The sequence below is a fragment of the Eurosta solidaginis genome, chromosome 5 (genome assembly GCF_040869045.1).
Source record: "Eurosta solidaginis isolate ZX-2024a chromosome 5, ASM4086904v1, whole genome shotgun sequence".
NCBI lineage: Eukaryota > Metazoa > Arthropoda > Insecta > Diptera > Tephritidae > Eurosta > Eurosta solidaginis.
The window spans coordinates 202,967,362-202,992,978 of record NC_090323.1 but is presented as its reverse complement, the minus strand read 5'-3'; the positions used below and the strand labels follow the sequence as shown (position 1 = coordinate 202,992,978).

The 25,617-nt window shown below is 35.2% G+C and overlaps 1 protein-coding gene across 10 annotated transcripts in view; it reads left to right on the top strand.

Moving 5' to 3' along the window:
* sfl (N-deacetylase and N-sulfotransferase sfl) overlaps nucleotides 1–25,617 on the top strand; it is a 547,000-nt gene that overhangs the window by 316,793 nt on the left and 204,590 nt on the right. For 4 of the 10 annotated variants that reach the window (XM_067787558.1, XM_067787556.1, XM_067787554.1 and 1 more), the window contains exon 2: nucleotides 18,068–19,957. In XM_067787558.1, the coding sequence (XP_067643659.1) occupies nucleotides 18,327–19,957 (1,631 nt within the window). In that variant the 5' untranslated portion in view covers nucleotides 18,068–18,326. Of the gene's footprint in view, nucleotides 1–15,636; nucleotides 17,051–18,067; nucleotides 19,958–25,617 lie in introns of all 10 variants that reach the window. The other 6 variants (XM_067787551.1, XM_067787548.1, XM_067787552.1 and 3 more) reach the window with 4 other exon arrangements.

The window sequence follows — 25,617 nt, the reverse complement described above, 5'->3', positions numbered from 1 at the left end:
AAAAGACCAATTGAAAATTAAATGTCCTTTACGCTTTTAAACTGACACCAGGAAGCAAATGTCTCAAACCGAAGCTGGTGGTATGGGAGTGTATCTGCCTTGAACAACATTCTAATTGTGCAACACTATGTTAAAGAAAGTTTATGGCCTTTGTGTGTGGTAGTTCGCAACTAGTTCGTTTGACTGTAGGGTATTTATGAAGGTATTAGGAGAACTAAAAAGTTATCAAGCATGCGAGTAGAATGTGGCAAACTATATTTTCTTCCGTAACAACCACAATAATTTTAAGTGCTCGTAATACTGAACGATTTAGCGAAAATAGAAAACCCCAAAATCATAAAAGAGGCGATTTAAAAACGAGAGGGAGCGGGAAGGTGTTGGTTGAAGATTAGAAGAAAAAAGAAGAACCAACTTTTACGGAGGAGTGACACCTGACGGATATTGCATAGAATAAAATATGCATTTTAGAAAACTCTTTTTGAATACGTCTTAAAACAATTGTAACAAATCAATAAAAAGCTTGGCTAAGAACTTGTTGCAACAGAATTAAATAACAATTAAATTTAAACAGAATTTCAATTTAAATATATATGTATAAAACCTTATCTGATCATACATTTTTTAATGAGCTTTAAATTTAATAAATTGTAAATAATATGCTTGGAAGATTTTCAATTATTTATTTGTTTATCAATTTTATTTTTACTCTTTTTTATGTCACTCGTGTCCACCAAGTGAAAATGATAATTTTAATCGATGTATATCGGAACGATTTTCCGTCATCCCTTGTCAAATTTGGTTTTGAGACAAACCGGTCTCGGCGTTGTGCCATCATCAGTGTTGATTTAAGTTCTAGGTTGGGACCAGCAAAAATCTCAAAACCAAATTTGACAAGGGATGACGGAAAATCGTTCCAATATACATCATTTATCCACCCTATCGGAAAATCAACAAAACAAATAATTTTAATCCTCATAAAATAATTCGTTAGCTTAATGTGAAAATGTGCTAAGTCACTTTTTTTTTGAAAATTTTTATGTTTATGCAGTTTTAAAACTGAATTCAAAATACATCGATCACAAGAAAAAAATATTTTAATTTTTCATTTTTACGTGCTGTTTGCAATGATGTGTAAATGTGCTAAGTCGTCAGCTGTTCAAAAAAATGTGCTAAGTCATCTCCTTATTAGTAATTTCTTTGTGTGCACATTTTATTTACTTATTTAATTCATTCAGTCTAAAAGTACATATTTTGTTGTTGTTGTTGTTGTTGTATTAACGATTCAGACACTCCCCGAAGGCTGTGGGCCGATTTTGATGGTCCTCTGAAGGATATAGATCCGGTACGTTCGGGTAACAAAGCACTATTAAGGTACTAGTCCGACCATCTCGGGGACGATTTGTATGATCACATTAAACCTTCTAGGCCATCCCGTCCTCCCCACCCCCTAGTTACATGAGGAATCTGGGGTCGCCAGAGCCTCGGCTGTCAATGAAACAGGATTCGCCACGTGTAGATGAGGTTGACAATTGGGTTGGAGAATCTATATATTGCGCTGGGAACCCCTTGAGAGGGTTGTCTACACAACCCCTTGAAATTGGATTCACCCAATTCACATGCCTTTGGTGTTTGATAAATGCTTTGCGCTTACCATAATCTACTTCAATTCTTACATGTCGATAACTACATGCTTTGTTATAGACTACTTAAAAAAAAAAATGAAAACACTTCAAGCTTAAACTTATATAAGCTTTATTAAAAATTAATAACACTACTAAATCGATTTGCTATATGTATAGTGCTAGTTATAGGTTCATTCATAACATAATTCGTTTTATGAATTATTTCGATACATAATATATTATGCCGAAGATCACGCATTGGAATATATGGAATGAACAAATTAGATAAACAGAGCAATTCGTGTTAAAGTTTATTACATTATAGGCAAGCATGAGTGAGATAAAAGTTCTTCTGTCATGCAAAGCCTGAAGACCAAGCAATTTGCGCCTGCTGGTGTATGATGGGAGGCCGTCTGGCCAATGAAACATACGTAAAGCAATTTTTGTAAACATTTTATGAACTCTCTCAATTTTATAGGAGTTAGATTCATAGAAAGGATGCAGGATTTTTTTTATACTCAGTTGAGCAGAGCTCACAGAGTATATTAACTTTGATTGGATAACGGTTGGTTGTACAGGTATAAAGGAATCGAGATAGATATAGACTTCCATATATCAAAATCATCAGTATCGAAAAAAAATTCGATTGAGCCATGTCCGTCCGTCCGTCCGTCCGTCCGTTAACACGATAACTTGAGTAAATTTTAAGGGTATCTTGATGAAATTTGGTATGTGGGTTCCTGGGCACTCATCTCAGATCGCTATTTAAAATGAACGATATCGGACAATAACCACGCCCACTTTTTCGATATCGAAAATTTCGAAAAATCGAAAAAGTGTGATAATTCATTACCAAATACGGATTAAGCGATGAAACTTGGTAAGTTAGTTGAAATTATGACGCAAAATAGAAAAATGGTAAAATTTTGGACAATGGGCGTGGCACCGCCCACTTTTAAAAGAAGGTAATTTAGAAGTTTTGCAAGCTGTTATTTGGCAATCGTTGAAGATATCATGAAGAAATTTGGCAGGAACGTTACTCTTATTACTATATGTCTGCTTACTAAAAATTAGCAAAATCGGAGAACGACCACGCCCACTTTAAAAAATTTTTTTTTTTTAATTCGAATTTTAAAAGAAAAGTTAATATCTTTAGGGTATATAAGTAAATTATACCAACATTCAACTCCAGTAATGATATGGTGTAACAAAATACAAAAATAAAAGAAAATTTCAAAATGGGCGTGGCTCCGCCCTTTTTCATTTAATTTGTCTAGGATACTTTTAATGCCATAAGTCGAACAAAAATTTACCAATCCTTGTGAAATTTGGTAGAGGCTTAGATTCTAGGACGATAACTGTTTTCTGTGAAAAAGGGCGAAATCGGTTGAAGCCGCGCCCAGTTTTTATACACAGTCGACCGTCTGTCCTTCCACTCGGCCTTTAACACGATAACTTGAGCAATCGATATATCTTTACTAAACTCAGTTCACGTTCTTATCTGAACTCACTTTGTATTGGTGTAAAAAATGGCTGAAATCCGACTATGACCACGCCCACTTTTTCGATATCGAAAATTACGAAAATTGAAAAAAATGCCATAATTATATACCAAATACGAAAAAAGGGAGGAAACATGGTAATTGTATTGATCTATTGACGCAAAATATAAAAAAAAAAAAAATAAATGTAAGGCGCGATAACCTCCAAAGAGATCTAAGGCCGAGCTTCTCTTCCAAGTTGCGTCGTGCTCTTCTTGATTTTCCCTACAAATTGGCCGGACGGGACCTACAGCGCTTGCCAAACACTGCCGAGGGGCGACCCCGCTTAGAAAAATTTTCTTCTAATTTAAAAACCTTATTTCTAAAATTTTGATGTTGCTTTGCCCGGGGTTCGAACCCAGGGCATACGGTGTGGTAGGCGGAGCACGCTACCATCACACCACGGTGGCCGCCAATATGGACGCAAAATATAACTTTAGAAAAAAACTTGGTAAAATGAGTGTGACACCTACCATATTAAGTAGAAGAAAATGAAAAAGTTTTGCAGGGCGAAATCAAAAGCCCTTGGAATCTTGGAAGGAATACTGTTCGTGGTATTACATATATAAATAAATTAGCGGTACCCGACAGATGAAGTTCTGGATCACCCTGGTCCACATTTTGGTCGATATCTCGAAAACGCCTTCACATATACAACTAAGGGCCACTCCCTTTTAAAACCTTCATTAATACCTTTAATTTGATACCCATATCGTACAAACGAATTCTAGAGTCACCCCTGGTCCACCTTTATGGCGATATCTCGAAAAGGCGTCCACCTATAGAACTAAGGCCCACGCTCTTTTAAAATACACATTAACACCTTTCATTTGAAATCCATATCGTACAAACGAATTCTAGAGTCACCCCTGGTCCACCTTTATGGCGATATCTCGAAAAGGCGTCCACCTATAGAACTAAGGCCCACGCCCTTTTAAAATACTTATTAACACCTTACAACTAAGGGCCACTCCCTTTTAAAACCCTCATTAATACCTTTAATTTGATATCCATATCATACAAACACATTCTAGAGTCACCCCTGGTCCACGTTTATGGCGATATCTCGAAAAGGCGTCAACATATAGAACTAAGGCCCACTCCTTTTTAAAATACTCATTAACACCTTTCATTTGATACCCATATCGTTCAAACAAATTCTAGAGTCACCCCTGGTCCACCTTTATGGCGATATCTCGAAAAGGCGTACCTATAGAACTAAGGCCCACGCTCTTTTAACATACTCATTAACACCTTTCATTTGAAACCCATATCGTACAAACGAATTCTAGAGTCACCCCTGGTCCACCTTTATGGCGATATCTCGAAAAGGCGTCCACCTATAGAACTAAGGCCCACGCCCTTTTAAAATACTCATTAACACCTTTCATTTGATACCCATATTGTACAAACGCATTCTAGAGTCAACCCTGGTCCACTTTTATAACGATATTCCGAAAAGGCGTCCACCTATAGAACTAAGGCCCACTCCCTTTTAAAATACTCATTAACACCTTTAATTTGATACACATGTCATACAAACACATTCCAGGGTTACCCTCGGTTAATTTTCCTACATGGTTATTTTCCCTTATGTTGCCACCATAGCTCTCAACTGAGTATGTAATGTTCGGTTACACCCGAACTTAACCTTCCTTACTTGTTGAATTTAAATATAAATTATTTTCTGCGCACCATCCGGCAAGAGTCCCGATCAGAACTGTTAGAAATAGTTTGACAAAAAAAAATATAATTTTTTGTGAAATATATAGTGTTAGTGTTTTATTTCAATCATTAAAGGTGAGGAGTGATGGGAAAACATATTGAGTAAAAAGTGCTAAGTCAGGAGAAAAATTTTGTTTTGAGTGTGGAAATTGTGCTAAGTCATAAAATAGCTGCTGGGTTGGCATACATGATTTTTATTTATCTTTTTCAAAGCTTTTACAATCAAAAGCATTGCAATTAAGGTATCCTCATTCACAGTTTTGAAAAAAGAAAGCTATTTAGAAAATTATTCATTTTTTTTCGTCTCCTGTAAAATTCGTAAAAGTTGACTTAGCACATTTTCACATTAAGCTAACGAATTGCTGATTGGAATTTTGTGTGCGTATGTAGCATATTAGACCGTATCGAAAACGGTAGTTTGATAACCATAAACAAGTTTCGCTGAACACCCTTGGTTGCATTTCTTCGAAATGTCTCGACATTAATAAAACGATCATACAGTTTTTTACAACATTTGGTTTGAACCCCAAAATTGACGAAAAAAATTATTTAAAAAATTAAATAAATTAATTTTTCTGCGAAAAATTACTCTTTCCAATTAGAATTGCGAACGTTTGAGTGATTGTGATTTTTTTCCGAACTTCATTGCAAAAGTACTTTATAAATTATAATACTAGAAAATCACTTTTTACACCGCCTATTATAGATATTTTTGTTCTCCTTCTGTGGTGTATTCATACAGAAATTTCATCATAATACATAAATCCCTTATTATAATTAAAAATGTGTTCAATTTTCGTTTCAATTACATTTATTTTTATGGCATTTTTACAGCATTTTTTACCTTTCGTTAGTTATTTTGTATTTCCATTGATTATCCGGTGCTTTCTGATGCATGCCGCCTTCACATATAAAAAATAATGGAAAACAATTAAATTAAAATTATTAACAGTATTATGGTATATCTAACAATTGGAACTGTGCAGGCATTTTAAGCAGACAGAAAAATATGAGTAATTTAAATTTAAATAAAATAAAAGAACAGTGAAAACAAGTGAAGGTGTCTAAGTTCGGGTGTAACCGAACATTATATACTCAGCGTGAGCTTCAATTGTACATTTCATTTCAGATAAATTACTTTTCTACAAACACAGCCCGTTTAAAAAGATATGTCTCCCCATTTCCTCTTACAATAAAACTTGATAAGTGAAATGTCATTGATTCAAAACTTTTTTTTGCTAAGTTATAGCTTATTATTCATTATTATTTATAATTATTGGTCTTTAACCGATCCCGTCCATTTTTACTAGAAATATTTTCTGCTATAAGGGAAATATGTGTACACAATTTAATTACGTTAATTTTTCTTCGAGTTATGGCTCCCGAAACATAGAAAATTGCTTAGTCATAAAAGGGGCGGTGCCACGCCCATTTTTTTAATTTCAAGTTTTTCCTATTTATTGTTATAAATCCACTTGGGAAATGAAATACCATTTATATAAAGCTCTTTTTCCAAAGATATAGCTTATTTTATTCGTCCACGACCCTTTTAAAAATCTTTTATATAAAAGTGGGCGTGGTCCTTAACCGATTTCGTTTATTTTTTTTTTTAAGCATTCCTTATTGTAAAGACAACCTCTGCCGAATTTTGTTACGATAGGTTTCCCAATTTTTGATTTATGTTTAATAATATTTGTTAAATTGATTTTATCCCAAGTGGGCGGTACCACGCCCATTTTGAAATTTTTTTTCAGATTTTTATCAAGGCTTTCAATATCAGTCCACACGTCAAATTTGAACATTCTAGGTCTATTATTTACTAAATAATCAGGTTTTTTGTGTTTTTCAAAATGTTATATATATAAAAAGTGGGCGTGGTTATCATCCGATTTCACTCATTTTCTATACCAATCTATTCTCGGTCAAGATAAGCTCGTGTACCAAATTTGGTGAAGAAATCTCAATATTTACTCAAGGTATCGCTTATGGCTCCATCAAATTTTTTTTCAATACTGATTATTTTGATATATGGAAGTCTATATCTATCTCGATTCCTTTATACCTGTAAAACCAACCGTTATCCGTGCAAAGCACTCTGAGTATAAAAAAAAAATGAAAAACAAATGAAGCTCAAAAGGCTTGCACATATACCCGCTAAATTTTTGTTTGCATTAAAATTTCATTTTTAGCACTAAAGGCTAGTTCAAGTTCACTTTAACTTTGCAAGTTAACTAAAGTAAAGTATATATGGGGTATTCCATCCCATTTCGACCAATTTTGAACCCGACCCCTTTAGAATTGGCTGAAAGTTTTTCTTCTTTTTCTAGCTTACGAAAGACGTTTTTCAGAATTTTTTCAAATTTTTTCATCCAACTCAAAAAAAGTTATGAAATTTTTAAAAAAACACCGTTTTTGTTTTCAAAATGCTATAACTTTTTCAAAAATTGACCGTTTGGGATCTTTGTTTTTTTTTTTAAATTTGTTTTTAAATGTACTTTTCGGAAAAAATACAATGGGATGGAATACCCCATATATAGTACTATGAGAGTTGGTTAACATTTTTCTGTGAATAAAGATTTTCAAATGACTATATGGGTTTCTAAACTAGATACTTAGAAGAATCGATTGGTAAAAAATTCGCTTCAATTGAATGAGCCGTACTTATGGCCCCTAAAAAATAAGGGTCCGGATTTAACTTTTATTTTCGGACTTATAAAAAAAAGTACGTTAGTTTCAGACAAAAAAGTAAACGTCCGAGAGAATTTTTTTAACAACTTTTATTATAATCGCTTTTATATATATACAATGTGGGTCCCTGGGCTTATACTTTAAGTCGAAGATATGTTAAATAAATTTACGGTGCGTGAAATTTTCATAAAACTCCCCCTTTATTAAACACTATGAACACATTCAGTCTATGTGATGTCTTTACTAACCAGCCAGTTCATCCCCCTCTATTAACAAGTACGTACCTTTATCAAACCAATGGTTTTATTGGGTACACCGCCACCAAAAACCGTAGTTTCTGCCATCTAAGTGATATTGTTCCGTAAAACCGCACCCTGCAGCGCTGTCCTGGTGCAGCTGACTTACAGTTTAAATAAATTAAAAATATGCTTTAAAGTTATAACTTACGCTATTTATATTCCACAATATTTTCATTGTTCGCTAAAGTTTTATATTGAACTTGAAAGCCATCATATTGGTAATGTATGAAAATCGCTTAAATGCTCACCCAAATATGTATATGGAATCTCCGTTGAAATACCTTGAAAGGCAATTAAGTAATAAAACTAAACGAATGTCTTATATTTATACTCAGTTGAGCAGAGCTCACAGAGTATATTAACTTTGATTGGATAACGGTTGGTTGTACAGGTATAAAGGAATCGAGATAGATATACACTTCCATATATCAAAATAATCAGGATCGAAAAAAAATTTGATTGAGCCATGTCCGTCCGTCCGTCCGTTAACACGATAACTTGAGTAAATTTTGAGGTATCTTGACGAAATTTGGTATGTAGGTTCCTGGGCACTCATCTCAGATCGCTATTTAAAATGAACGATATCGGACTATAACCACGCCCACTTTTTCGATATCGAAAATTTCGAAAAATCGAAAAAGTGCGATAATTCATTACCAAAGACGGATACAGCGATGAAACTTGGTAGGTGGGTTGAACTTATGACGCAGAATAGAAAATAAGTAAAATTTTGGACAATGGGCGTGGCACCGCCCACTTTTAAAAGAAGGTAATTTAGAAGTTTTGCAAGCTGTAATTTGGCAGTCGTTGAAGATATCATAATGAAATTTGGCAGGAACGTTACTTGTATTACTATATGTATGCTCTATAAAAATTAGCAAAATCGGAGAACGACAACGCCCACTTTAAAAAAAATTTTTTTTAAAGTGAAATTTTTACAAAAAATTTAATATCTTTACAGTATATAAGTAAATTATGTCAACATTCAACTCCAGTAATGATATGGTGCAACAAAATACAAAAACAAAAGAAAATTTCAAAATGGGCGTGGCTCCGCCCTTTTTCATTTGATTTGTCTAGGATACATTTAATGCCATAAGTCGAACAAATATTTACCAATCCTTGTGAAATTTGGTAGGCGCTTAGATTCTAGGACGATAAATGTTTTCTGTGAAAAAGGGCGAAATCGGTTGAAGCCACGCCCAGATTTTATACACAGTAGATCGGCTGTCCTTCCGCTCGGCCGTTAACACGATAACTTGAGCAAAAATCGATATATCTTTACTAAACTCAGTTCACATAATTATCTGAACACACTTTGTATTCGTGTAAAAAATGGCCGAAATCCGAATATGACCACGCCCACTTTTTCGATTTCGAAAATTACGAAAAATGAAAAAAAAGCCATAATTCTATACCTGTTCAAGCAACCTTGAACATTTTTTCTTATTTACAGGATAATAGTAGTTAACCGATTTGTAAATACAGTCCACTGTTAGAAACTATATTTTAGCGATTGAGCGACCTATTTAAACAAAGATAAGACAATCACGCACAAACACATGTAAATTAACCTTTGTAAATATTTATGTATACAACAACAAATTATAAGAAAGCTAGGATAAGACAAGTGTATATAAAGTAAGATAATTTGTAAATAAATCAGAATTCTTTGAACTCTCAAACCAAGCACTTCTTATTATAATACAAACTGCTTCCCCCCACCAGAGGTAAGGGGCATTTATTGTAACGTTTGAGAATGTATTTAGCTTCTCATTAAAAACATTGTTTTGCTTCTTTAAAGTATTCTTTGGTTCCCCCCCCAGCGGTAAGGGCCAAAAAATTACTTTTGGTATATGGCAATTTACGACTGCCTTATATTTGAGACCCTTACAAAATCTCAAGGAAGCTACTCAACATTCAATACCAAATAGAAATTTTTTCGTATTTGGTATAGAATTATGGCATTTTTTCATTTTTCGTAATTTTCGACACCCAAAAAGTGGGCGTGGACCTAGTCGGATTTCGGCCATTTTTTATACCAAGATAAAGTGAGTTCAGAGAAGTAAGTGAACTAATTTTAGTAAAGATATATCGATTTTTCTCAAGTTATCGTGTTAACGGCCGAGCGGAAGGACAGGCGGTCGACTGTGTATAAAACTGGGCGTGGCTTCAACCAATTTCGCCCATTTTCATAGAAAACAGTTATCGTCATAGAATCTATGCCCTACTAAATTTCACAAGGATTGGTTAATTTTTCTTCGACTTATGGCATTAAAAGTATTCTGTACAAATTAAATGAAAAAGGGCGGAGCCACGCCCATTTTTAAATTTGCTTTTTTTTGTATTCTGTTGCACCATATTATTACTGGAGTTGAATGTTGACATAATTTACTAATATAATGTAAATATATTAAATTTTTTGTTAAAATTTGACTTAAAATTTTTTTCTACTTTTCTATTTTGCGTCATAAGGTCAATCAACCTACCAAGTTTCATCGCTTTAGCCATATCTGGTAATGAATTATCGCACTTTTTCGGTTTTTCGAAATTTTCGATATCGAAAAAGTGGGCGTGGTTATAGTCCGATCTCTTTCATTTTAAATAGCGCTCTGAGATGAGTGCCCAGGAACTTACATGCCAAATGTCATTAAGATACCTCAAAATTTACTCAAGTTATCGTGTTTACGGACAGACGGAGGGACGTATATGGCTAAATGAATTTCTTTCTTCGCCCAGATCATTTTGATATATAGAAGTCTATATCTATCTCGATTAGTTTATGTCGTTACGGATTACCTTTATGCCAGCAAAATTAATATACTCTGTGAGCTTTGCTCAGCTGAGTATAAAAAAGTGTCTAACACCTCTTAGACCTCGAAGCAGCCTACAATAATCTTAATTACGAAAATGTCAACGCTAGTTTATAATCTTAATTTTAGGCTAAGAAAATTGCAATGTCGGTTCATAGTTTTCAAATGAAATTCAGAGAATTCCAATTCTTGTTCTGCATATTAAAGATCGACCTCAGAATATTTTAGGCGGGTTCCTACTACCAGGAATATGACGTTTGGGGACCAGCCAATAAAAACAATCACCTTAACAAAATATCTGGGATTGAGGTAAGCCAGTTAGCTCACCTTCCCGGATCACATACGAGGAGCCTGCGAAAGATTTGCGTGCACAATAGCGAATTTGAGTAGATTAATGGCAAATGATGAAACGGTTCTGCGAGTGTTCAAGAGAAAAGTTCTTCGAAAGGTTTATGAACCTCTACGCATTGGCAATGGCGAGTACCGAAGAAGATTTAACGATGAGCTGTACGAGGTATACGCAGCCATCAACATAGTCCAGCGAATTAAAACGCAGCGGCTGCGCTGGCTAGGCCATGTTATGCGAATGAAAGATGACGGTCCGGCCAAGAAATTGTTTCTATCAGAACCCGCCTCTGGAAGCAGAGGTAGAGGGCGGCCCCCACTCCGTTGCAGGGACCAGGTGGAAAACGATTTAAACTCCCTTGTTGTGACCAATTGGCGCCGGTTAGCAGAGAGAAGGAGCGACGGGCGTGCCTTGTTGGACGGCCATAACCGGTTAAACGGTTAAGCGCCAATTAAGTAAGTAAGTAATGGCAAATACAGGTGGTCCATAGCCAGGTATTAGGAAGCTGCTTGCATCAGCCTCGGATAATATACTCTTATACGGTGCAGAAATCTGGGCGGACGCATGAAATACCGGAATAACCGAATCACCCCCCCATCGGCCCAGCGCTGCGAACAGCTTTATCTTACCACACGGTCTCGGCTGAAGCTGTTGTGAAGAATCGATTCGACGCTGGCAAGAATAGTGGAGCAACAGCAGCGTTGAAAAGTGGACTAGGGAACTAATCGCTGAACTGGATCCATGGTTAAAGCGACCACACGGAGAGGTAGACTTTTACCTGACTCAGTTTCTAACCGGACACGATTATTTCCGCAAGTACCTGCACAGAAGGCAAGGTTTATAACCCGAGCTGCCTGTACTGTGGGAATATAAACGATACACGCCACACCTTTTTTCATGCGTGCACTTCTCCGATCAGCGAAGGACGGTAGAAGAAATACTTGGCGTCCTATCCCCGGGCAGTGTCATCAAAAGCATGATATGCCGAAGCGGCAGATGAGCTACGGTCCGCACATATACTTTTCAGTAAACGAGAAAACGGGTGCTAGCCCATTATCGAGAGAGTAGCCATGGAGCTCGGGGACCGCGCACCCGTACCCGTTATTGCTAAACGCAATCCGTGGTACGGGGATTTGCGTCGGCGGTGGGAGGTTAGGTTTTCGAGGGTAGCCTTTCATGGAAGAAGTGATTCCGACACTGGGATATTGTCGCAGTGAGACTTGAATATTCCGGTCAGAGAGCATTTCTTCTTCCACAAACCTAAAAAAAAAGTTCAGTACTCCCATTTCTAATTCATAAAGTTTCGATTCATACACAGAAACTTCCAATCAAAACTCGAAAAAATAATACTCAATTTAGAATTTCCATTAGAAAATTTCTATTCACGTTCGTAATTTTCACCTTCTACCTCGAAATCGGACACTTAATATCCAAATTCAGAAATTACAACTCAAATAAGAACACTTCAATTTAGATTAAAAAATTAAAATTCATTTTCAAATTGTTTATATAAAGTTCAGAAATTTAAATTCATTTTCAAAAAATGGAAACTTTAATTAGCATTCACCATTAGAAATCCACAAAATGGCAAATTCAAATTCAGAAAATTACAATTAATGTTCAGAGTTTCAAATTTAAAGTCAGATAATTGCAATTTATTAAGAAAGTTTTGACTCGAGTTCATTTTCTACTTCAAATTCAGAAAATTACAATTTCGGAAAATGGCAATTCAAATTTAGAAAACTACGCCCTTGTTTAAAAAAACTACAATTTCAGAATTTCCAATTTAAACACAGAAAGTTGCATTTCATAGCACATAGAGCAGAGCCGTGGAATGAAAAACTGAACGCATTTCTTAGGCTCTGCTTAGAGAACAGCAACCCTGCAAAAATCGTTGGATCATGTGGTCCACTGGAGTACTTACCATTATACTCCACTTTAATGCAGCAATGGACCAACTCATGTTTCTACACGAACATATTGTAAGCCGATCATTGCTCGTTTTTAACGATTGTAATCACTACACTATGTTTATTGGGCTGTGGATACTCCATGAATTACTCTGATGTAACGCAGAGCTGGAGTATATGGTCCAGTCCTAGGACATCGCAATGTTAATCGGACCATATTTTTTGTATGAATTGTGGTTAATTTTTGGAGCACTTGGTTGGTCCATAGCCCTGCAAAAATCATTGGACCATGTGGTCCACTGGAGAACTTACCAATATACTCCACTGTAATGCAGCAATGGACCAATTAATGTTTCTACACGAACATATTGTAAGCCGATCATTGCTCGTGTTTAACGATTGTAATCACTACACGATGTTTATTGGACTGTGGGTACTCCATGGATTACTCTGATGTAATGCGGAGCTGGAGTATATGGTCCAGTCCTAGGACATCGCAATGTTAATTGGACCATATTTTTTGTATGAATTGTGATTAATTTTGGAGCACTCGGTTGGTCCATAGCGAGTACTGCATACATGCATGCATGGAGTACTCGCGATTTTTGCAGGCAGCGAGTACTCTATACATGCATGCATGGAGTACTCGCAATTTTTGCAGGGAAATAGCAGAACAAAAACTACGAACGATGTTATTTGTAGCCGAGCGACCTAAAAAAAAAACTGTATTACTACATACATATGTATGTGCTCCGTTCGACCTTCGTCATAGTTGTGGAAACCATTGTGGGGTTACTACCGTAAGTGTATTGTTTCGTTGTCATTTCGTGAAAATGCTAGGGCCGTACGGGACAATTTCGAGGAAATATGACATGGTTTTGGGGACTATTTCAGGGTAAATTAAGATGGCAACGGGTTAATTTCTGTACCATTTAAGGCTTGTTTCGGAATGGACATTTCGTGGTTATTTCGGTGTCACATAGAGTTGGTCTTTAGGGCTATATCTGGATTATTTAAGATTTATTTCGTAACGGTTTTAGGGATTATTTCGTTGGTCTTCGGGATTATTTCGAGCTCATTTCGGTACATATTGGAGACTATTTCGAGGTTCTACCGAGGTTATTTCAAGATTATGTAAGGGCCACTCTGTATCACTTCTAGGTCATTTCGAAATCAATTTGGGGTGACTTCGTATTGATTTTAGGGACTATTATCTGTTCAATGGGGGTAATTTTGTAATGCTTTTGAGAACTCTTTCGGGTAATAACGAAGCCACTTCTACTCTTATATCATTTTAGGGTGATTTGTAGTAATTTCGTGTTTATTTTGAAGTAGTCCAATATCCTTTCGGGGGAATTTCGGGATCATTTGGCGATCACTTACAGGATTATTCCCATCACGCATAAAAGAAATAGTTTTAGTTGAAATGTTGACGCTGTTTTCGTAAAACTGCATTGGGTGATGTGTAATAATTTTGCTAATTTTCTTCCACAAATCCATTCTTCTCCACACATTAAATTCACACACTGTACCGCTTGCGTCATAACTGACCCTCTCTTCTCCTCGTTGGACTTCGCTACCAATTGACTTGGCTGTCTGTCTGTCGAACTATCGGTGGACAGCTATACTTTTTTTGGTCGGCACGTTGGCGGTTCCTATCAAACGACTATTAGATTAAACACTTCATATAATTAGAAACAATTGATAATGTCAAGCCACTAAACGAATACTAAAAGAGTGTCAAATGTGCGTGTGAGAATTCAGCGATGTGTGCTGTCATATATGGATGTGGGTCTCACACGCATACATATGTGCACTCATTTAATTGAGCCATATAATAAAAAACTAGAGAATTCAAATATAACTTCTTTGAGTTTCTTTTAATGATAAAGTAAGTTGAGGGAACATCAAATGTTTTCAAAAGAGGTATCATATGGACAACCTTGAAAGCTTCTAAACCAATGGACATATAGCAGTGACAATTTTTATCAAATTTCGTTAGTTAAGTTCTTCGTTTTTAATTTTCGATGTTTTAAGAGAAAACTTTCATGAATTTATTTACTGAAACTATGCAAAACAATATCAAAAACGTTTTCGAAAAAAAAATCAAATAAATAAAGCCATACGCCTCTAGTATGAAAGAAAATATTAAACGTTCTTTGAACAAAAAAAAATCCAAAATCAATGCGATTTTTTACAGATCTATGCTTGTGCTTTGACTATAATAGAATGGGCTACAAAACTGCATACTCGAGAAATTCAAAATTTTCGTGAATATTTTCTCGAATTTTCGAATTTTTTCGAAAACATTTTTACACTGGTTTGTGTTGTTTCATTTACAAAATTTATGAAAATTTATCTTTAATCGTCAAAAATATATCAAGAAGAATTCAATTGACGAAATGTGATAACAACTATTTAACATATTTTCATGGTCCCTGCTTTATATAATACAACTGGAATTAAGCGCTGTCACTATCACTCCATTTACTCTTGTTCTCAATACTCTGAAAACTTTATATATTAAAAACTATAAAAATTATTTATTTGCAAAACTGAAGTATTATTTACGAGTATGAAAAATAAATAAAATGAAAACTGGAAGTGATAGCAAATAAATAGTTCCATTTAATATTCTATCAAAAAAAATATATAATTTATAAAACACTTTTTTTTGCTTTCAATTTTGCAGAGATAACGTAATATTGTCGAGGAGGCAAAACTATGAAAGACCGCTTGGCTTAGCCGTCAGTATTGAATTGAAAAGTTGTGAATGCAGTTGAAGCATAACGCGCGAAGCAACAAACGGTTCTGTGGAAGTCGGATTAGAGAACGTGGTGGTATGAAAAAATAAATAAAAAAAGGAGAAATGAAAAGCTCAAATGAAACACGAAAAGCGTTGGATGAACGAAGCTTGAAATGGGGGGGATACTCGTAAATATTTTATTGGTGCAAAATAAATAATCCGCAAACATATGAAATGTGGCTTAATGTGCAATGAAAAGTGACAATGAACGACAGCCTGTTGAAAAAAAAAAACAAAAAAAAAACAATAAATACTAAAGACTATCTGTGTTTATCTTCAAAAACAAAGTAAAAACATATACAATAAAAATAAAATAAACATTTTTTTTAGCGTTCCAAATAATTCGGATTTTATTTCATGTATGATTTCGAGATGAAGCTTAACAACTCGCAACATGTGGATTGTCACACGAATGCGATTAACTACAATCTAAATATGGTTGCAGACAACAACAGCAACAAAAATATGTTACTAAGATATGCGATACACTAGTTGAAAAAAAGGAAAAAAACAACAATTTTGTGAAAAACGGTCATAGCGCATGCGCAACAGCAAAATTTGACGTCATATCAAATACCGTACAAAGCAAAACAAATGATTAAAAAATATAAATAAAATAAAAGAGAAACGTTTCGTATGAATTAGAGGCTAGAGTGAGATTTTCAGGAACTGCAAAGATCATATTTTTTTTCTAAGAATAATATTTTCTGTTGAGGACAGTTATTATTGGAAAAAAGTGATGAAAATATCACACAATATAAAATTAGTAATATTAATAAAATGTAACAATGAAAACTAAATAAGTTATAATGAAGCGTTAAAAAATAAAAAAAAAATATTGCAGCATAATAAAATAAATAAATTAGAGCGAGATTCTCGAATCTCGAAATACTCGTAAAGCTCGCGAGCTTCTCGAAATTCTATTTAATCGATGCATTGGCTGTTTTATATAGAGCTTACGATAGCAATAAATACAAAAAAAAAAATAAAACAAAAAAAAAAAAAATGGTATGAATTAAGCAGGGATTGGCCTCATTGCTTTTAAATATATGAAAATATATAATATATAATTTATTTAAAAATTTGGAAACATTTTAAACAACGCGACATCAGAACGGACAAGGCGACGCTGTTTCGATTATACCTTGTGAATCTCTTCAAAGCCTTTTCTCACGGGAGTGGGATTTGAACCCGTACTACTACGGTGGTTGACGTGTTACAAACGCATTCAGCCAGGTCATGCCTTAGTTGCTGTAAACTATATCCCAAATATAATTATTAGAAGTGTAAACAGTAAGATGTTAGCGAAAAAAAAAAAACCAAATGAAGCCGAAAAGATATAAAAATTAAAAAAATTTATGAAAAATTATTAATGAAATTAAAAAATCGAAATATATAAAACAAAATTAAGAAAAATAAAATAAAATAAATTAAACAAATAAAATAAAATAAAGTAACAAAAAACAAAATTAAATGGAATGAGGAAAAATAAAATGCGATAAAATAGAATAAAAAAAAATCAATTTGAATAAAATGAAATGAAATAAAATAAAATAGAATAAAATTTAATTCAATAAAAAATAAAATAAAATACCAATAAAGAAAATAAAATGAAACACAAAGGTAAAACAAATAAATAAATTAAAACAAAAAAATTAAATAAAATAAAGAAAATAAAATCAAATACACAATCTTAAAATTAAATATAAAATAAAACAAAATTGGATATAAAATAGAACCAAACAAATTTAAATAAAATAATAAAATAAAATAATATAAAATAAAATTAAATAAAATAATATAAAATAAAATAATATAAAATAAAATAAAACTAAAACAAACAAAATAAAAAAAAAACAAATAAAATAAAAAAATAAAATAAATTAACTTAAATTAAACACAAAATACAATAAAATTTAATTAATTTCATAAAATAAAATACAAAAATAAATTTAATTAATTTCATAAAATAAAATAAGAACGAAAAAAATAAATTAATAAAAAATAAATTAACATTTCAATTAAGTTAAATTTATATGAAGTGCGTTGAGTTAAATTGAAATTAATTCGATTGAATTAAATAACTGAAAATTTGAATTGAATTAAGGAATTGAACTAACCTGAATTTTATGTTTTTAAAATTAATTCAGTTCAATAGAATTAAATTGGACTAAACCAAACTAAGTTGAATGAAACTGAGTTAAATTTGAACGAATTGTAATATTTAATTGAGTTAGTTGCTTAACAACTATAAAATGTATTAATTAAATTTACAGACAATTAGTTCTAATTGATTACTCATATTTAATACTTTCAGTGCCATAAGACTGCCATATAAAACAGAAGTATGTAAAAATACAAAATTATCTAAAACAATCAAAACAGTTTCAAAACATATCCAACTGCTGCCAATTCATATAATTTAATGACTTAGTAGCAGAAACCGTTATGCGCAAAACGATAACGCCACCACCGACTTAAGGTTCCAAGTAAAACAACACAAATATAAAATAATAATCTTTGTACATTAGAACTACTAAAAATAAAAAAGAAATCAACAACAAATCTCATACCAAATGACAATATCAAATCGATTGAATCGTCGGCGCAACCTTAAGAACAGTAATAACGGCAATAGCGACGACATTGCCGACACTGAACTATTACTGATAACAGAGACAGCAAGAACAACGCCAACTAAAACTACAACTGATAACTCAAGCTCCAAAATTGAGGACAATGCTACACGTGCCAGTGAGCCGAGCGGGCGTATAAAACGTTTACAGCGACGTTCATCAACAACAAAGCTCAGTTCACATACATCAAACGAGAAAGTGACAACAAAAACAGCAACAAAAGAAACAAAAATGAGCGCTGGTTACGCTACAAAAATGGAGGAGAGCTCAAGCGGAAATGTGAGGAGTGCGATGATGACGAGAAGTCGAATGAATAATTTTTTGCCGGGTAAATCGCTGAAATACGAGCGACTCATAGATCAACCAAAACATGCTACAACAATAGCGGCAACGACGCCAACAAAGGCAAACGATGACAGAGAATACATAGCTACACTAAATACCAACGGTAATGAGTGGTTGCCAGATCATTGGCGCATGAATGATCAGACGTCAACATCAGCTGCGTGGATGCCCGCATTTAGAGATGCAACAGCGGCAGAGCTAAGAAATTGGCAAACCGATTTGAAAGGCGCGGAAATGCATTTATTACAAACAACGGACGCAACCACAAACACAACCACAGTGATGGGTAAAACCTCAGCGGCTATGGCGGATGTAATGAATGCGAATATTTACGCGCATACAAATTCGGCTTCCAAAGCTGTTGGCAGTGGACGACGAGGAGGAAATGCAAATGGAAGTGAGGTTGGTGGTAAAGGTGGTGGAGTGGATGCTAATGGCTGGAGTGGCATTTATCAACAGCAGCATCCGCATCCGTTACGACAAATTCCAGCGTCCACAGCATTAACAAAACCAACGAGAATATCACCAACAAAACGTGCTAACAATGAACGCAGCGCGGGTGAAATTGTTGGCGGAAACCAGGCAACCGGTAATGGCAACAGTTATGGCAGCAATAACAACTACAGTAAAAACGACGAAGACTACGCTGTTAATAACTTACAATATTTTGGCAATGGCATGGACTCATCTGCATCCGACACGGATGCGCTGCTGAGTCTGAACTTTGACAGTCGAACCTCCTCAGTTGCTTTCAACTCCCACCAACATGCGCATCATCATCACCTGCCACAACAACCACCCACCAATAGCAGGCATAGCAATAGCAAAGACAACAATTTAACGCGCAGCTCCAAAGGCTTTTATTATACCTCAGACCCTAGTCATAACTTTGATCCACACTCAACATCACAAGAACACACACCATTGTACTATGAATCCGCGTTAATGTCTGCGACGACAACGGCGTCCACTTCCTCGCCATATACACGTTCTTCCTCTTCACCCGCCGATTTATTTAATGCGAATGGTTCGAGCTCTTTGGGGTCATCATCTGCTGCCATTGCAATGGCGTGTAATTGTTGCAGTAATTTAATTGCTCGTTGCTGCTTTGGCATGCCATTGTTAAAAGCCATCAATGTACGACGTTGTGTGTTGGCTCTATTCGCTATAACGGTTGTTACAATTTTTTATTACACTCATTACGTAGATACGGGCGTTTTTGTTGGGTAAGTGAATTTGTTGAAAGTCATGGCTAAAGAGAGAGAGAGGGAGAGAGAGAGAGCAAGTGGAAAACTGTATATTCATATATTCCATATTAAATTTTAATTGTTTATATTCTTGCAAACGTAAGAGAAAGAATGTGTAATTTCAGCATACTTATGTATTCAATTTAATTCGACAATTTTAAATAGGTGGCAACTTCCTTAAAAAATAGTTTTCATATTAAATTTATTTGCTTCACACTGAAAATGTAGTACTAATTCTAGTAAGTGTTAAATGATATTTAACGAATTTAGTGAAATTCCGCTTATTTGCAACCTTCTACTAACGTTCGAATCATAAAAAAATAAATAAATGTAAGGCGCGATAACCTCCGAAGAGATCTAAGGCCGAGCTTCTCTTCCAATTTGCGTCGTGCTCCTCTTGATTTTCCCTACAAATTGGCCGGACGGGACCTACATGTTTTATGCCGACTCCGAACGGCATCTGCAAAGCAGATGAGTTTTCACTGAGAGCTTTTCATGGCAGAAATACACCCGGAGTGCTTGCCAAACACTGCCGAGGGGCGACCCCGCTTAGAAAAATTTTCTTCTAATTGAAAAATCTTATTTCTAAAATTTTGATGTTGCTTTGCCCGGGAGTTGAACCCAGGGCATACGGTGTGATAGGCGGAGCACGCTACCCATCACACCATGGTGGCCGCCACGTTCGAATCATAAACTGTTGAATAAATAACTCCATCATTCAATAATGCAAAATGGCCTCTATTAAAGTACTTCATAATAACACTTCTACTTCTCGACAGATAGCCTGCTTAAATCAAACTCATTCTGATTCTCAGCTTTACCTCCTTTTATATTCTGTGATTTCCTCGTTCGCATACTTCTAGGATTTTCTATTTCTAGAATTTACTACTCGTTTACCAGCTATAAATTTCTCAACTATAACTACAGTTGCGCGATGATTATAGCTTCTCGCATAGCCCATGCGCGTGTGTATGTGAGTGATACTTCCACAGATGATTGCCTACTTTTCGGAGTATCTCAGATGTAGCATATGTTTGTGCTGTTCTCTCTGCTGCTTGTCTGGACATATGTGTAGACATAATGATTATTTTTTTTACGTACATACAAGTGTGGCAGCTTTATTTATTGTTGTTGTGGCTTTATTTACTTAGTTTTAGATTAGTGATGTGAGTATCATTTAGTGTCACTAATATTCGTAACAATATTAAAGTCAGCTTTTTAACCAAATATCATCTATTTAAGTTTATTTCGAAATTTAGGGCCCAATTATGTAAAACACAGTTTGCGGCGCAGGTACCTCGTCTAGTAATCGCAATCATACTCCAAGGTGGCCAAAGGAAATATAGTTAGTTTGCGCCGTATTGCAAAGAAAACTATTAAAGCAGAGTTGCCATCCAACTATAATTTTATTTTATGTTTTACGTATTCCCTTATACATATATCGACTGCTGAGTGGAATGTCACCCCATTTTGGCTGCCGTTTCAAAAGCGTCCTATCTCAGAATTAGGTCGAAGAGCGCTTCATTTGGTATTTTTCTTTAATAAACGCTCTATCTTATTTCAAAGTATTAAATTTATGCTCAGAATCGGCGTTGAAACAAAATCTGAGATAGGGCGCTCTTCAACCGAGTTCTGGCGTTTTCGAAGTCGGGTTGCCTTGTTCAGCTGAACTGAGCTGTACCGGTGAAGTAGCATGCCTACGAAGTATTGGGGTTGAAGTGCGTTTCTCTTGGTGGTTAACCTTAGACGATAGCTTTTTATATGCGTCCTTAGCCCTATAGCCGAACTTGGAGTCCCCCTTAACCTGTACATCAGACTCTGATTGATGATCCACAGGTGGAGGACTTGGTGTGCGAGTTGGCTGCATTGCTGCCAGAGGAGCAATGTTATCTGTGATTGTGGCCTCTCAGTCACAGCGGCTTTTAACCGTGACTGTGACTGAAAAAAAAAACAAATACCACGCCAACAGGAATCAGTTTTCGTAATTCTATACGACAGCATGACACTGCTAATACGTGTCCACATATATCGAAAGAGGTGTCAAAAGACGCGTATTGACCTCGACAACAATAATCCGAAGGCGGAAAATAAAAATTTTGGGTCTATCAAGAGATATTTGCGAAAGAAATTGAAAATTTGCATATGGTTGTTGTAATTTTGAAGATTTTGTGATACCCACAAAAAAATTGTGAACATAAGTGTGTTGCGCGGAAATAGTTTTGGTCTCCAAACCGATTTCGGATCACTCCGGGGTCATTTTCCGGTTTTTCGTTAATATTTTTTGAACGAGCTAAAATTTTATTTTCCGCCTTCGGGTTATTGTTGTCGAGGTCAATACGCGTCTTTTGACACCTCTCTCGATATATTTGGACACGTATTAGCAGTGTCGTGCTGTCATATAGAATTACCTTAGTTTTATATTTTTCCCTGCGGGTTGTGTTGCGAATAATAAACTCTGCGTAATTTTTTGGGACATTTACTGTTATTCAGTCGCAGCTTAAGTATCCTGCTCATTGTATTGGTTCATAGCATAGAAGCGATTTGTTCCTGTGATGAGAGCTATGTTTGATTTTGTGATTGGTAACGGGAAATAAATGCTGTCACAGGCAATCAGTCACGAATATTCCTTGTAAGCTGTCGCTGAAGTGTACTGTGATATTTCAGTAGCTGTGACAAAATCACAGGTACACGGATATTTGCCAACTCTACACCTTACCATAGTTATTAGGTAGCTTAAAGAAAAGATAACTCACTTAGCTTAAAGCTAAATTAATACATCTTAATTTTTATATAATATTTTTTTTATGTTTCTTTGTTTCAATGGTGTGTTTAATTTATACTTTTTATGAAGAATTCATGAGCTTAACACTGGCTTATAATAATTTAATATTCAAAGAAACATTTACTGGCATATTGCGATGGTACCATTTCGAAAACCGCCACGAATTCATCATCAGTCAATTTCGTAATGTTATCAAAGGTTTCACCGAGATTCGAACCGTGAATCACACGATGAAACTGCAGTTGCCTTAACCACTAGGCTATCGTGCTTTTGTTTGCTTCCTTGCTTAATTCAGTTTATCCCATTTCTACACTAACAACACAATTGAGACATTCTGACACTATTAATTTGCCTGTTATGTAGATTTGTTTTTGTAAAGTTTCTTTTTCGTTGCAAATGAGAAGCTCTGTAAACTCGGGCTCAGTTTTACATATTTATGTTTGTTTCTTTCAATGGTGTGTTCAATTTATACTTTTTATTAAGAAAGAAAGAACAAGTAAGAACGGGACTGTCTTCGGCTGTGCCGAAGACTTCATACCTTTCATGAATGGGGCTGAACAATAGTCTTATCCGTTCGTAATTCCGAATAATCGGATGTATAAGATAAGAAATATATAGTGAACAGATCTACATACCTAAACGATTTTTAAGATAATTATAAAATAAACAAGTAAGGAAGGCTAAGTTCGGGTGTAACCGAACATTACATACTCAGTTGAGAGCTATGGAGACAAAATAAGGAAAATCACCATGTAGGAAAATGAACCTAGGGTAACCCTGGAATGTGGTTGTATGACATGTGTATCAAATGGAAGGTATTAAAGAATATTTTAAGAGAGAGTAGGCCATAGTTTTATGGATGGACGCCATTTGAGGATATCGCCATAAAGGTGAACCAGGGCTGACTCTAGAATTTGTTTGTACGATATGGGTATCAAATGAAAGGTGTTACTGAGCATTTTAAGAGGGAGTGGGCATTGGGTCTATAGGTGGACGCCTTTTCGAGATATCGCCATTAGGGTGGGCCAGGGGTGACTCTAGAATGTTTGTACGATATGGGTATCAAACGAAAGGTGTTACTGAGCATTTTAAGAGGGAGTGGGCATTGGGTCTATAGGTGGACGCCTTTTCGAGATATCGCCATTAGGGTGGGCCAGGGGTGACTCTAGAATGTTTGTACGATATGTGTATCAAACGATAGGTGTTACTGAGTATTTTATGAGGGAGCGGGTATTAGGTCTATAGGTGGACGCCTTTTCGAGATACCGCCATTAGGGTGGGCCAGAGGTGACTCTAGAATGTGTTTGTCCGATATGGATATCAAATTAAAGGTATTAATGAGGGTTTTAAAAGCGAGTGGCCCTTAGGTATATATGTGAAGGCGTTTTCGCGATATCGACCAAAATGTGGACCAGGGTGGTCCAGAAAATCATCTGTCGGGTACTGCTAATTTATTTATATATGCAATACCATGAACAGTATTCCTGCCAAGATTCCAAGGGCTGTTGATTTCGCCTTGTAGAACTTTTTCATTTTCTTCTACTTAATATGGTAGGTGTCACACCCATTTTACAAAGTTTTTTCTAAAGTTATATTTGGCGTCAATAAACCAATCCAATTACCATGTTTCATCCCTTTTTTCGTATTTGGTATAGAATTATGGCATTTTTTTCATTTTTCCTAATTTTCGATATCGATAAAGTGGGCGTGGTTATAGTCGGATTTCGGCCATTTTTTATACCAAGATAAAGTAAGTTCAGATAAGTACGTGGACTAAGTTTAGTAAAGATATATCGGTTTTTGCTCAAGTTATCGTGTTAACGGCCGAGCGGAAGGACAGACGGTGGACTCTGTATAAAAACTGGGCGTGGCTTCCACCGATTTCACCCATTTTCACAGAAAACAGTTACCGTCATAGAATCTATGCCCCTACCAAATTTAAGAAGGATTGGTAAATTTTTGTTCGACTTATGGCATTAAAAGTATTCTAGACAAACTAAATGAAATTTTGAAATTTTCTTTTATTTTTGTATTTTGCTGCATCATATCATTTACTGGAGTTGAATTTTGACTTAATTTACTTATATACAGTAAAGATATTAAATTTTTTGTTAAAAAGTGGGCGTGTTCTTCGTCCGATTTTGCTAATTTTTATTTAGCACATATATAGTAATAGTAGTAACGTTCCTGCCAAATTTCATCATGATATCCTCAACGACTGCCAAATTACAGCTTGCAAAAATCATACTAATTTTCTATTCTGCGTCATAACGTCAACCCATCTACCAAGTTTCATAGCTTTATCCGCCTTTGGCAATGAATTATCGCATTTTTTCGGTTTTTCGAAATTTTCGATATCGAAAAAGTGGGCGAGGTTATAGCGCGATATCGTTCACTTTAAATAGCGATTTGAGATGAGTGCCCAGGAATCTAGATGCCAAATTTCATCAAGATACCTCAAAATTTACTCAAGTTATCGTGTTAACGGACAGACGGACGGACGGACGGACATGGCTCAATCAAATTTTTTTTCGATACTGATGATTTTGATATATGGAAGTCTATATCTATCTCGATTCCTTTATACCTGTACAACCAACCGTTATGCAATCAAAGTTAATATACTCTGTGAGCTCTGCTCAACTGAGTATAAAAACAGGTAGGTACTTTGTGTGAGGATGCAAAGTTTCAGGTTTTTTGTGGTCTGCGTATAATAACTATGGCTACGAATCACATATTTCAAAAATATATGACGTAAGCGTAACTATTTGATGAAATTTGATGAATTTTGAAGCTTCTAGCCGTAAAAAAGGGGCAAAACTTACAGTTTGTATGGGGTAAATAATATATACCACCG